The sequence below is a fragment of the Rhineura floridana genome, chromosome 10 (assembly GCF_030035675.1).
Source record: "Rhineura floridana isolate rRhiFlo1 chromosome 10, rRhiFlo1.hap2, whole genome shotgun sequence".
Taxonomy (NCBI): domain Eukaryota; kingdom Metazoa; phylum Chordata; class Lepidosauria; order Squamata; family Rhineuridae; genus Rhineura; species Rhineura floridana.
Window position 1 is genome coordinate 73,504,264 of NC_084489.1, and position 13,330 is coordinate 73,517,593.

At 43.3% G+C, this 13,330-nt stretch overlaps 1 protein-coding gene across 2 annotated transcripts in view; it reads right to left on the minus strand.

Annotated features, from left to right (window-relative positions):
• Positions 1-1,775: 1,775 nt before the first annotated feature.
• The window catches only part of WDR37 (WD repeat domain 37), an 82,624-nt gene continuing 71,069 nt past the window's right edge, over positions 1,776-13,330 (minus strand). For both annotated transcript variants that reach the window (XM_061587501.1, XM_061587502.1), the window contains exons 13-14: positions 12,115-12,229; positions 1,776-5,147 (exon numbers count right to left, since the gene is read on the minus strand). In XM_061587501.1, the coding sequence (XP_061443485.1) occupies positions 5,016-5,147; positions 12,115-12,229 (247 nt within the window). In that variant the 3' untranslated portion in view covers positions 1,776-5,015. The remainder of the gene's footprint in view (positions 5,148-12,114; positions 12,230-13,330) is intronic.

Below are 13,330 nucleotides of genomic sequence, written 5' to 3' on the forward strand. Positions count from 1 at the left end.
ATGCAAGAACATCCTGTTACTGTTATGAAACAGGCTAGCTGACCACTACCTCAATGAGTGGTGCTATTTTGCAGCAGTTCAGCAACTGGACTACAACATGCATAATCCTTGCAGTAGTTTGTACACATTTTTAATTAGCTGATGATGCTTATATACCACAATTGTCTAGTTTCACATTTAACACTGTTTATGGAGCATTACTGTTATAAAACATTCATAATCATCGCATCCACCTCTGTTTAGGTGCAGTCATAGGGGGCCACTTGGAATTAGCTTGATGTGGTACAGTCCTCTGCCACTATACCACACCAAAACCCCACTCTACATGTACTGCTTACGGCCTCCCCAACTTGTGTTATACACAAGGCACTTTCATATAGTACTGAGGTGGTACAGTTGTGCTAAGAAACCTAACCATGCCAGTGCCCGCACACTGCGCAACAGCCCATTTGCATAGTGGCTGGCCACCTGCCTGTATATCCTGTCACTGTTTCGGGTTCTTCCTTTCCAGCCTGTACTATGGCCTCTTAAACAGAAGGAAAGCGGAGCAATGTGGTTTCTTTTGTTCAGTTCCAGTTCAGTTTTCATACTTGCAAGGTTTCTTCTGCAAGAAATGTTTAACTCCAATAACTTAATATGCCTGGCCTCTCCTGTGCTGCCTGACAAACCCAAAGCATAAGGCCTTCAAGATGCTACTGGTGACAATTTTGCAAGAATATTTCAGGAAGGATGTTAACTATGCAAGATGTTTCCATAGCAATCCTAACACTTCATTTTTATATGAATGTGACAATCTTTGGATCACTTGTCAGTCTTGACTTCAGCTTATTGCAGGCTGTATCTGTTATTTCTGTTCAGTCTATAAAGTGTTTCGTGATACTCTGAGGACTGTTGTATCAAAATAAATTGTACTGAATCTATGTTTTGACTTGTTTCTTTAAGCAAAGAAAAATCAATTTAATGTAACACTGGGGAAACAAGCCACATGGAGGATGTTCATAACCTGTGTAGCAAGATGCAATTAAAGATTTGCTTGCACAGAATACAAGAAGAAATGGAAATGTACAAAAATACCTGTCAAAGCCACTTTTAAGTTATACACTTCAAAATGTAAGGTGCATTTTGTAATGCAGACAAGTCCAATTTTCAACAGCTAACTTGGCTTTCTCCTGTCAGCCATGGCTACAATAGTCTTCAACTTTTTCAGACCCAGGACCCACCTTTAATCCAAACATGCATTTGGGGACCTGTATCTTGATTTCTTCCCAACACATTTGTATGGTGATATTGCTGCTGTTGCAACCCACCTTAGATTGGGCCATGACCCAGTAATGGGCCCCAATCCACCAGCTGAAGAGTAATGGCTTAGGATAAGCAAGCCATTTGAAGAAATGCTAAAAATGGTAGACCTGTGTCTCATTCTTGCATTCTTTTCTGTACTGTCTAGGGGTATGCAAAGTATGAGCTATCTCGAGTCGTCAATTTCCCTGCCCTGTAAGCAACAGCTACTTAGTGGAGATGGGGCATTGGAAATCACTGTGTGGTGTTCCTAAATGTTACATATAAGGAAGGCAGGCAAAGGACACATGTGCCCCTTTCTTCAGTAGCAGCCCTGTGTATTCTAACATCTAGTTTGAATTCTAATAGCAGAAGAAATTGAAAAAAGGCTGAACAACATTGAGAAATTTCCATTTGGTTGCTTTTCACACGAAGTGCAATGAGAAGCTTGTGCAAATCATGTCTTTGAGAACTTATTAAAAACACAAATTCTGAAACTATGCTGAATGATTTAATGGCATTTTCACATTGCAACAAAGACAAAACACTGAACATCTAAAAAAACATTCACAAACAATCAAATCACCAGAATATCAGTAAACACAAAACAAGTGGTCCTATATTGACATAAAAGTACAGGCGTTTCTTCCTCTGTGGAAGCTGGTTTTCAAAGACTCAGGCATCAAAATAAGATTCTTCTGATTTCTGAAACAGGTCCAGATGTTTTCATTTTTTAAAAAATGATGTGCGGTGTTTGAAGAACGCGTGTACACAGAGAAAGACAGATAGACAGAGAAAGGTCTTTGTGACTTGCCCAGTGATACAGCCATCTTATGCAAAACTAAGTTTCAATACTGAAAATATGTAACAGTCACTTTCCTTCTATGTGAAATGCAAGACATAATTAGATTAATATTCACAGCAGTTGTTGGAACACCTGTTTGTTTTCATGTGGAGACCAGAAAATGTGAAATGTATAACTGTTTTCACTGCTTCCATTCATCTATTGTTGGGACAGGCACCTGTTGCCTCAACACAACACTTAAGCTAGTTTGCCCCTTACAATGAAGCCATAGCATATGGCTGAGAACAAGCATGTAGGTATCTCTGCTATAAGAGGCTGGTCCTTTGGTGATATATAAAGCTCAGTAACAGTGGACAGCATCAACCCCATGCTCCTCTGTTATTTCTTCTGTATTTTAAAAATGTATAGACCCCAATCCTATGAACTGTCCATGCAGCCGGCATCCATTGTCTCCCACTGAAGGGGAGAATCTATTAGCTCAAATGGCTCAATGGGAAAGCCCCACGACAATAGACCTCAGGGCACCCAAGCATTTCCCTAATGTAGGTCTGAATATTCTGAAAGAGTTTATTGCTCTCAAAACTGAACATTCAACTGAAATGCCTTCAAATCCATTAGCCAGGGAGCGCATAAGCAAATCAGGGTGTTTTTTTTAAAAAAAAGTGAGAAATCAATGGGTGAACTGCCAGGTTTGCTTCTTTCCACAGTTTTCCCATCCAATCACTCTGTGGCAAGACCCAAATAGAAGCTCATTCTGCAAAAGGATATAATAAAACATGCAATAAAGCCATCCGCAACTCATTTGAGATTTGCCATGGAGTATGGGTAGAAGATGACCCAGGTTTAAAGACCACAGCACAGATTCTCCCAAAAGGAAGAGGAGGGTGACATTTTTAATGCATTTAAAAGAAAAGTCATCATTTACTTATCAATATACCTTTGACAACAATCAGAAACTCTCCACCATTTACTTGCTCCAGGCTCTAGTTCCACATAGCCACTTAAGCTTTGGCGTCATATATCCTTCTGCCCAAACAGATCAATCTATTCAATTAATATACACTTCTTGCATAAATTCTCTTCTAAGTTCTCCATAAACTACCTTAACTCCCATTTGTCATGCTACAATTTTATGCCACAACCCGCGTCTAAGGTATTAGCACTCTCAAAAATGGTGCTTCCACTCTCTTCCAGAGTCAGCTTCTCAAATTCATATTGGGCAGGGTTGTGGAAGACAGTAACTTCAAAAAGAAAGAATTGATCAACAATGTGTAATTCAGGGTATTGTATGGGAATAAATTTTAAACTGTTTATATGCAACCAACATTACTGCTTTCATTATTTTGGCCCCAACCCTGAGATATGGATGGAAAGTTAAGAGAACCATTGCTTGCCTTCAGCTACAAATGCAAAATCTATGAAGGAGTCTTAAATACAGCCTCAATATTCTTCTTCAAAACTGTCAGCTGCCAAATGTGCTTGCAAATAAGAATCAAGCACAATAAGCTGACAGTAAACATAGGAAAAGCAAAACCCATCAGGGTTCTGTTGAGTAAAAGTTAAGGAAAACCTACAGAACTGTGTGAAACAACTCAGGGACCTATGTTCACTTTGAACGTTATGCCTCACTGTAGCAATGCTCCATTAAGCTTAATAAAGTTCAAGCTTGAAATTTGCTATGATTGTCTTCTACTCTTTAAGACAGCACATCAGAATTAGATCCGAAGTGCTTTATCAAGATTAAACTGCAAGATTCATAGTAGCCCCACATTCATTTTTGAGGTAGCATTCTTTGTTACAATAGTCAGAATCCAGACAACTATGTTAACATGACCAAGGGTTTGGGCATGCCCAGTGAGATTTTTTACTTTTTTCTTTGAACAGCAGATCCACTCCCAACCACCAAGCCATATAACAAACCACTTTTGAAAGGCCCTTTAGTTTCAAAAGTGGTTTGTCATGTGTGAGGGCATGCAGAACAAGTTTGATTTGTTTGGAGTTTGGCCTTTGTGTTGTTGGCTCAAAAACAGAACTCCAATGGGAGAACTCCCATTTAAAAATATGTTAAAACACAGGTGCATTTTTTAAAAAAAACCAAAACAAGAAGATTTATTCTCTGGCTTAAAAAAATATTCACAAAAATGTAACAATGTAAATCCTTCTTAGATACAGGTCTCACATTTTCTAGGAAGTGTCATCTGATGCTTGTGGTTTATAACAGCTGCTATAAACTAAAGTGCTTAAAAACTTACTCAGATTGCCGTGATTGTAATATTTTGTAGTTTGCTGTTATGTAAAACACCAAAACACAGAATGGTGGCTCAGGCCAACAAAGTAAGAACCAGATAGTTCTTGAAATGTATAGAAAAATTCCCAACATGGCAAACCAACATTCTATGGCCAATGCTAAAAAGTTACTTATTGTCTCCTTCCTTAAAACTTAACACTACACTGGGGGGAATCTCCACCATACTCCTAACTGAAATTCACCCTTCATTTTAAGAGTTTAGCCCTATACTCTCCTTAATTCACAAGGCAGATATGTAAAATGATGGGGGAAAGGCAGACTATATATTCTCCACAATAAGTACACAGAATTCACATTCAAGTCAAACATAATGCCCTACTGTTCATCTAGGCTGAATAACTTATGAACATTTATACGCTCCATAGGAAAGCCAAATATCCTTCTACTCACCAGTGGATGCTAAGTTATAAAAGTCCATACACAAGAAACTAGCTTCTTTGAAAAGGTCACATTTTTTCTGTACATTTCATGCAAACTGTGCACAATGTGATAATAACATTTGCAACACACTCCCTTTCAAGGTGCACCTTTTACAATAACAGCAGACTAGCTTACAGGAAAGTCTGCACAAAAGTCTATGGCAACAAAATTGCATGGGGGAAAATAGAATTCTTCCAGCATCTCTCATTTTTCCTGAAGCAAGGCAGGGATGTTGATGTTCCACCCAATAGCCTGCCGATCAAATCCACAAGTGAACAGATTACATATAGGGTTGTCTTCACTCCATGCTGAACAACAAACCATTCTTCTATGACCCTGTGACAACAGAAATGGCTGAGTTAGAGTGTTGGTATCTCCACCCCACAAAGAAAAGTAGGTCCCTATGCACTCCCAAATGCTGTTACTTTCAAAACATGCATACCAAGATAGTTTATCATACATATTGGGTTTAACCTTCCAAAGGACTGAATTCTCATCAGTACCATTACTCATTTCTTGCTTCAAGTTGTGCCATGCACACAACAAGCAACCAAAAATAATCCTCAAAATCAAGAACATCAATACCTGGAAATTTTTGGAACACGGTGAAATCAGTTGGATTAGTTCCTCACAAATAAGTGTACTGTTTACAGTTTAAAAACAAGAATACATCAGAACAAGATAAAAATACTAAGAGGGCATGATCCAGTCAATGTTAGGCACTTTCATCTCCCACTGATTTCAGTGAGTGAAGCATATACTTGAATATCTCCTATTGAAATCAATGGAACTTAAAATGAGTAATGTTGCTTGAGCTATGCACAATACATACAGAGAAACTGTATATGCAATTCCATATATGAAAATGTATACATGCTGTGCACACTGGCAGAAAACAACTTGCTAAAACTAGGTTCTCTTGCCTCTTCCCAAGAAAGCTGATCTTTATGAAAGCTGAAGAGCATGGATATTTAAATTTTCAGGGCTCAGCTGTGCAGGAGGTCCATGACCAGATGTCCCCCGCACACATACCCAACTATCTTGGACAAATAAGACAATCTTCACTTGGTACCAAACAGAATATTAGGATGGTGCCAAGCTTAATTTGGTGCAAAAAGGAATATAAGGATGGTGTCGAAGAGCTACTCGGGGGAGGGAATTCAAAAGAGCAATAACTGTGAAGACCCTACATCTGATCACTACCCACTTTACTTCTGATGGTGGGGGGGAATCTAAGAAGGCCTCTGTAATGTTTCATGCTTTTATATTCTAAAATATATGGTAAGAGGTTATATTAGAATGGTTAAGGTAAGTGATAAGTGTTGGGAGGGGGGAATGAGTGAGAAGAATGCTGGAGTGTGCTGGATGGTGACTGGATGAGTGACAAAGTGGAAGGTTTGATTTGAGAGTATTTATTATTTATTTATTGCATCTGTATACCGCCCCATAGTCGAAGCTCTATGGGTGGTTTACAACAATTAAAAACATTAAAAACAAATATACAAATTTAAAAACACATTTTTAAAGAACAATTTAAAAACACATGCTAAAATGCCTGTGAGAAGAGGAAAGTCTTGACCTGGCGCCCAAAAAGGTAGCAGTGATGGCGCCAGGTGCACCTTGTCAGGGACATCATTTCATAATTTGGGGGCCACCACTGAGAAGGCCCTCTCCCTTGTTGCCAGACTCCCAGCTTCCCTCTAAGTAGGCACCCGGAGGAGAACCTTTGATGTTGAGTGTAGTGGACGGGTGGGTTTGTGTCGGGAGAGGCATTCCATCAGGTATTGTGGTCCCAAGCCATGTAAGGCTTTATAGATTAAAACCAGCACCTTGAATCAAGCACAGAAACATACAGGCAGCCAATGCAAGCGGGCCAGAATCGGTTTTATATGTTTGAACCATCTGGTCCCTGTTACCAATCTGGCCGCTGCATTTTGCACAAGCTGCAGTTTCCAAACCATCTTCAAAGGCAGCCCCACGTAGAGCGCATTGCAGTAATCTAACTTGGAGATTACCAGAGCATGGACCACTGAAGCCGGATTATCCCTGTCCTGATAGGGGCGTATCTGGGCCACCGACCGAAGTTGATAGAAGACACTCTGTGTCACCGAGGCTACCTGAGCCTCAAGTGACAGAGATGGTTCTAGGAGAACTCCCAAGCTACGAACCTGCTCCTTCAGGGGGAGTGTAACCCCATCCAGGACAGGTTGGACATCCATCATCCAGTCAGAAGAACCAGCCACTAACAACATCTCAGTGTTGTCTGGACTGAGCCTCAGTTTATTAGCCCTCATACAGTCAATTGTCGCAGCCAGGCACTGGTTCAGCACATTGACAGCCTCACCTGAAGAAGATGAAAAGGAGAAATAGAGCTGCATGTCATCAGCATACTGATGGCAACGCACTCCAAACCTCCGGATGACCACACCCAATGGTTTCATGTAGATGTTGAACAGCATGGGGGACAGAACTGACCCCTGTGGAACCCCATACTGGAGAGTCCAGGGTGCCGAGCAATGTTCCCCAAGCACCACCTTCTGGAGCCAACCCGCCAAGAAGGAGCAGAACCACTGCCATGCAGTCCCTCCCACTCCCAACTCAGCCAGTCTTCCCAGAAGGATACCATGGTCGATGGTATTGAAAGCTGCTGAGAGATCAAGGAGAATCAACAGAGTCCCGACAGAGGTCATCATACAGGGTGACCAAGGCTGTTTCCGTACCAAAACCAGGCCTGAAACCCGACTGAAATGGATCCAGATAATCGTCTCATCCAAGAGTGTCTGGAGCTGGCCTGCCACCGCTTGTTCCAGGACCTTGCCCAGGAATGGAACATTTGCCACCAGCCTATAGTAATTAAGATTTTCTGGGTCCAGGGAGGGTCTCTTCAGGAGTGGTCTCACTACCGCCTCTTTCAGGCAGCCAGGGACCACCCACTCTCGCAGACAGGCATTGATCACTTCCTTGGCCCAGCCAGCTGTTCCATCCCTGCTAGCTTTTATTAGCCAAGAAGGGCAAGGATCCAGCACAGAAGTGGTTGCACAAACCTGTCCAAGCACCTTGTCAATGTCCTCAAGCTGTACCCACTGAAACTCATCCAAGAAATCAGGACAAGGCTGTGCTCTGGATACCTCGCTTGATTCACCTGCTATAACACTGGAGTCTAAGTCCTGGCAGATGCTAAAGATCCTAGAAGTGCCTAGCAAATTCATTACAGCAGGCCTCAGATGGTTCTACCATGTCCTTGGGGACAGCATGTAATAGCCCCCAGACAATTCTGAAGAGCTCCATTGGGCGGCAGATTGATGATTTGATAGTGGCAGCAAAATATTGTTTTTTTGCTGCCCTCACTACCCCAAATGCAACTTACCATAGGCACTTACCAGTGTGTAATTGCATCCATCAGGAGTTCGTCTCCATCTGCACTCAAGCCGTCTCCTATATTGTTTCATTGCTCTCAGCTCTGGGGTATACCATGGAGCCGTACGAGCTCTACACAGGAGAGGGTGCTCAGGAGCAATCATGTCAACTGCCCAGCTCATTTCTGTATTCACAGTTCAACCAGGGTTTCGACAGGAGCACCAGCCTTATCAGCTGGAAAACTCCCCAGAGCCCTTTGGAAACCATCTGGATCCATTAGTCTCTGGGGGCGGTCCAACTTAATAGGTCCCCCACCCTTGCAGAGGGGAAAAGCTGCTGTAAGTCTAAACTTCAGCAAGCAGTGATCTGTCCATGACAGAGGGACAGATGTAAGGCCCCCCACATTCAGATCACCATCTCCATGTCCAGTTGCAAACACCAAGTCTAGAGTATGCTACATGTGTTGGGCCAATGGCATATTGGGACAGTCCCATGGTTGTCATGGAGACCATGAAATCCTGAGCCACCCCAGATAAGGTGGCCATGGCATGGATGTTGACATCCCCCAGAACCAACAGTCTGGGGGATCTCAACAATACACTCGAGACCACCTCCATCAGCTCAGCTATGGAGTCTGTTGGGCAGCGGGGTGGGCGGTACACCAACAGAATCCCCAGTCTGTCCCGCTGACCCAACACAAGGTGCAAACACTCCAGACCAGTAGTCACATGAACAGGGTGCTTGCAGGAGATGGAGCTCCTATAGACCACAGCAATCCCCCCTCCCCAACCTTCAGGTCTACCCTGATGCTGAACCGTAGCTGGGAGAGACTGACTCCTCCCTGCTCACCCACCCAGGCCTTGGATATACGTGCCAGATCAGCTGCCTCATCCACAATTAAATTGTGAATGAGGGAGGTCTTATTATGCACCGATCTGGTATTTAGGAGCAGCATCCGGAGGCCTGAGAGCTGGCTGATACGGCAACCAACAAATCTGTGGGTGTGGGGAAGACTGGAACAAGGCACAGTCGTTAACTGCCTGGGCCACATTCTCCTTACCAGGCAAGTCTGCCTCACAATGCCATATCTCCCTCTACCTGTCACTACACTGATTGGGGCCTCCTCAAGTCTCCCCACTTGGCTCTGAGTCCTCTCTCCCAGGCACATGACTCAAGACCAGCAAAAAGCCAAGCAATCTGCAAAGTAGGAGCCACCTCAGCCAGTCGGCTTATGTATCCCCTACAGGGAAAGGACAGGTGGACGATATTAGCAATAGCTGGCTGAGTACCTGGAGGCCTGGTCCTGCAAGGTGTGACACCTGCAGAGCAGAAGTCCAACAGGGAGAGGGCGGTGGTGGTAGCCAAGCAGCAGCAGTAGCAACCAAGCAGGCAGGCAGACACACAGCAGCAGCAAACAGCTCTCCTCCTTCCCTGGGTGGTGGTGGTCCCCTTCCTCCTACAGGCACTGGGTCTCCCAAGCCACCTCAGCCAGCCAGCTTATGTATCCCCTCCAGGGAAGGGACAGGTGGACGATATCAGTATGACAGTTTGGCAGTTAGATTGCATTGGGCTTAGATAGTGTAGGTTCAGCGTTGGTTTATTATTTTGGAATTAGATAAAGGGTGGCGATAGCATAGGAATATTTTAGCATAGGTAGACAGCCAGTGTGGTGTAGTGGTCAAGGTGCTGGACTACGACCTGGGAGACCAGGGTTCGAATGCTCACACAGCCATGAAGCTCACTGGGTGACCTTGGGCCAGTCACTGCCTCTTACACTCAGAGGAAGGCAATGGTAAACCCCCTTAGAATACTGCTTACCATGAAAACCCTGTTCATAGGGTCGGCGTAAGTCGGAATCGACTAGAAGGCAGTACATTTACATTTTAGACAGGTAGGATTTTAAGAACTTAAAGAACCTCATGTAACTTATGTGAAAGACCAAGAGAAACGTATTGAAATCATATGCTTATGAACACAAAGTGAACGTGCTCTTTTGAGTACATCTGTACTTTAAATTGTTTTGTTTTCACACATGCCTCATCACCTCATTGGCTATGCTAACGTTGAAACAGATACAGTTACAGTGGGGCCCCACTCATACAGCAGGTTACGTTCTGGACCCCCACTGTAAAGTGAAAACCACTGTAAAGCGGAACCCATTGAATAGAATGGTGAGCGATGCCCGAAAACCGCCGTAAAAGCAGAACAAGCGCCGTATGAGTGGGGCTTTAGTCTAATTGCATCTAACTGAGACCGCTGTATTAGCGAATTGCTGTAAAGCGCGGTCCTACGGTATCTGTGGTGGCAGCAAGGACCTGAATGAGAGATATAGTATCAGATTGCGAAGGCTCAACTCAGAGTTGTGAGCTTTAAGGAGACAAAGTGTCACAGTGGAGTTGAGGCTTGCCAGGATATCTCAGCCACTATAACAACAGGGCTGGAGGAACATAGAAAGGTATCCCTAAGATAGCACTGCTATATTTGGTGTGTATAATTAGAAAATGTGTCCCCCTCTGCTGAAAGAAATGTGTTAGCAAGGTGCCTCTAACAGTTTCAGAGGACGATCTTAATAAATCAGACATGTTCATGTGGGAGCACGTGTTCCAGTCAGATCATTTAATGCACATCACTCAACACAGATAATCCATGCTGCCCTGCCTGGGCTCCTACTAGGAGGAAGGGTGGGATATAAATCTAATAAATAAAAATAAATAACATTCTTCAATTAAGAGGAATGGACACACACTAGAAAATGCATGCCTCCAACTTGTATTTGAGGAAAACTGACCATAAAGTCAGGGCCGGCACCAGCAGACAGCCAGGTTGGGCTCTGGCCAAAGACCTGGAGGCACAGAGGGGCCCCTAGGAGGCCCCTCCTTAGGGTGGGACAGTGAAGCTCCCACTCGGCAATCCACGGCAGCGGCAGGTTGCAGGACTCAGCATCCTGACACAGCCATGGATTACAGGCAGGCTTATTTAAACCCGCATCACCTGTATTGGGCAGGGGTGTATGGCCTTACAGCACTGCAGGCCCGGGGCAGGCTGGTGCCCAAGGACCCAGTCATGCCTGGGGCTGGCTCTGATAAAAGTGCACCCATTAACTTCTAAGGCCATTTTATTTTGCAGAGAAACTGCACAACCCCAAAGAGATCACAAGTTCAACTGCTTAAAGTATCGAGCCAATGCTGGTAGTTACCATTCAGAATATATAATCTTCAATGAAAATGGCTTAGCTTGTGGAGATGGAATCTCACACTAAGGCTGTGATGCTAAGAACAGTCATCTGGGAGCAAGTTCCACAGGGATATGAACAGGACATGGGAAGCTGCCTTATGCGGAGTCAGACTACTGATCCATCTAGTTCAGTATTGCCTACACTGATTTGCATCAGCTCTCCAGGGTTTCAAACATAAGCCTTTCCAAGCCCCACCTGGAGATGCTGGGATTGATCCTGGGACCTTCTTCATGCAAAGCAGAAACTCTACCACTGAGTTACAGCCCTTCCCAATGTAGAAGTCCAGATTCTGGCTTATTTGAAAGAAAATACTGAAATGTAAAGGACTTGTTTGCTTTGTAATAAAAACTTAAAGGTCATGATTCATTGATCCCAAATGTTTTTTCTGTGCATCAGTGGTCCCTGATAGAAAAAAAGGTTTCCTTTCTCTGCTTTAAAGGATAAGAGCAACACTTTAAATTGGGCTCAGAAACAGACTCGATCCAATGCAATTGTCTTACACAGACAAACTGGGTTCAACGTATACAGTCTCAGAACTGTTAAAGAGGTTACTTTGGGGTCAGGTATTCTCCCAGCAAAGGATATTCTTCTTTTGAATCAGATATTCTGCCATCAACATTCTATATCATGCACACACACACACACACACACACACACACACAGGGTAGGAGCATGAGTATTTCTTACATACAGAACACAAAATTCTGGTACCTGTCTGTTGCTGCGAGGGAGCCGTGCTAATCGCACTCCAGACATGTCAAATAATCTAACCTGCCGGTTGTCATGTGGAAGGGCAATGATTCTTTGGCCAACACAAACGTTAATCCTGCACAGAAGAGATAAAAATAAGCTAGGGAGCCTGACAAATAAGAACTGACAGTTGTTCAAGTTCACTGAAAATGATTTAATTGGAGATTTATATTGTACATATTTCCTGCAAATACATATTACTTTATTTCTGCAATAAAATCAAGTTCTGGAAAAAGACTTGTTTCTGGAGGAAAGAAACTATACCACCACATTCACCAATGCAGCGAAACAGTTAGGCAAGGCCTTCCTTGTGCACAGTGGAATTTTACTGGGTCTCCACCACCATCTAGGGTTAAGAAACCTTTCAGAAGGTCATATATCCAGATCACAAGAAACACTTGAATTGAATGAATGGGAACCTTTGAATTTAGGTCTTTAAAGAAAAAGTTACATAAACAAAGAGTATCCCAGTCCCATAGTTACCAAGTAGAATTCAGGTAACTGTGCAACTTCACAAATAATTTCTATCATGCAAGCACTAAAACAAAACAACAAGAAATCAAATTGGCACCAGACTTGGTCCCATTTACACTAAGCATTTATTTAAAGCAGTATCATAACACTTTAAACAGTCATGGCTTTCCCCAAGGAAACCTGGAAACTGTAGCTTACTAAGGGTGCTGGGAGTTATTAGGAGACCCCTACTCTCCTCACAGACCTACAGTTCCCAGAGTTGCCTGGAAAGAGGGACTGATTGTTAAATCACTCTGGGAACTGTAGCCTAACAACTCTGCTCAGTTAGGTAAAGTTTGGGAGCCACATTTTCCGGGCTCTTTAGAGGAACTACAAATTCAGCAAAACAAACCCAAAATCCATGTGGCCTCCCTCACTAAGAATTTTCAACTGGTTTACATACAATAACTCCATCTCTTTACAGTCCCTTTTTTGGAAGAGGTTAAATGTCATGGGCACCACCATTCTGAACATGTCATGTTATGCAGAAACCAGGCCTCATGACCAAAATGGTACCACTAAAAATGCCTAATCAGAGCTGTTATTCTAGCATACTGTTGTGCATGCACAGCATTAAGACATGGCATCCATTATGCCTAGTCTAGCCTTAGAAAGAGATTTCATGAAGTGAAGGAAGGCAGAGGCCTCAAATTGACAGGATTCT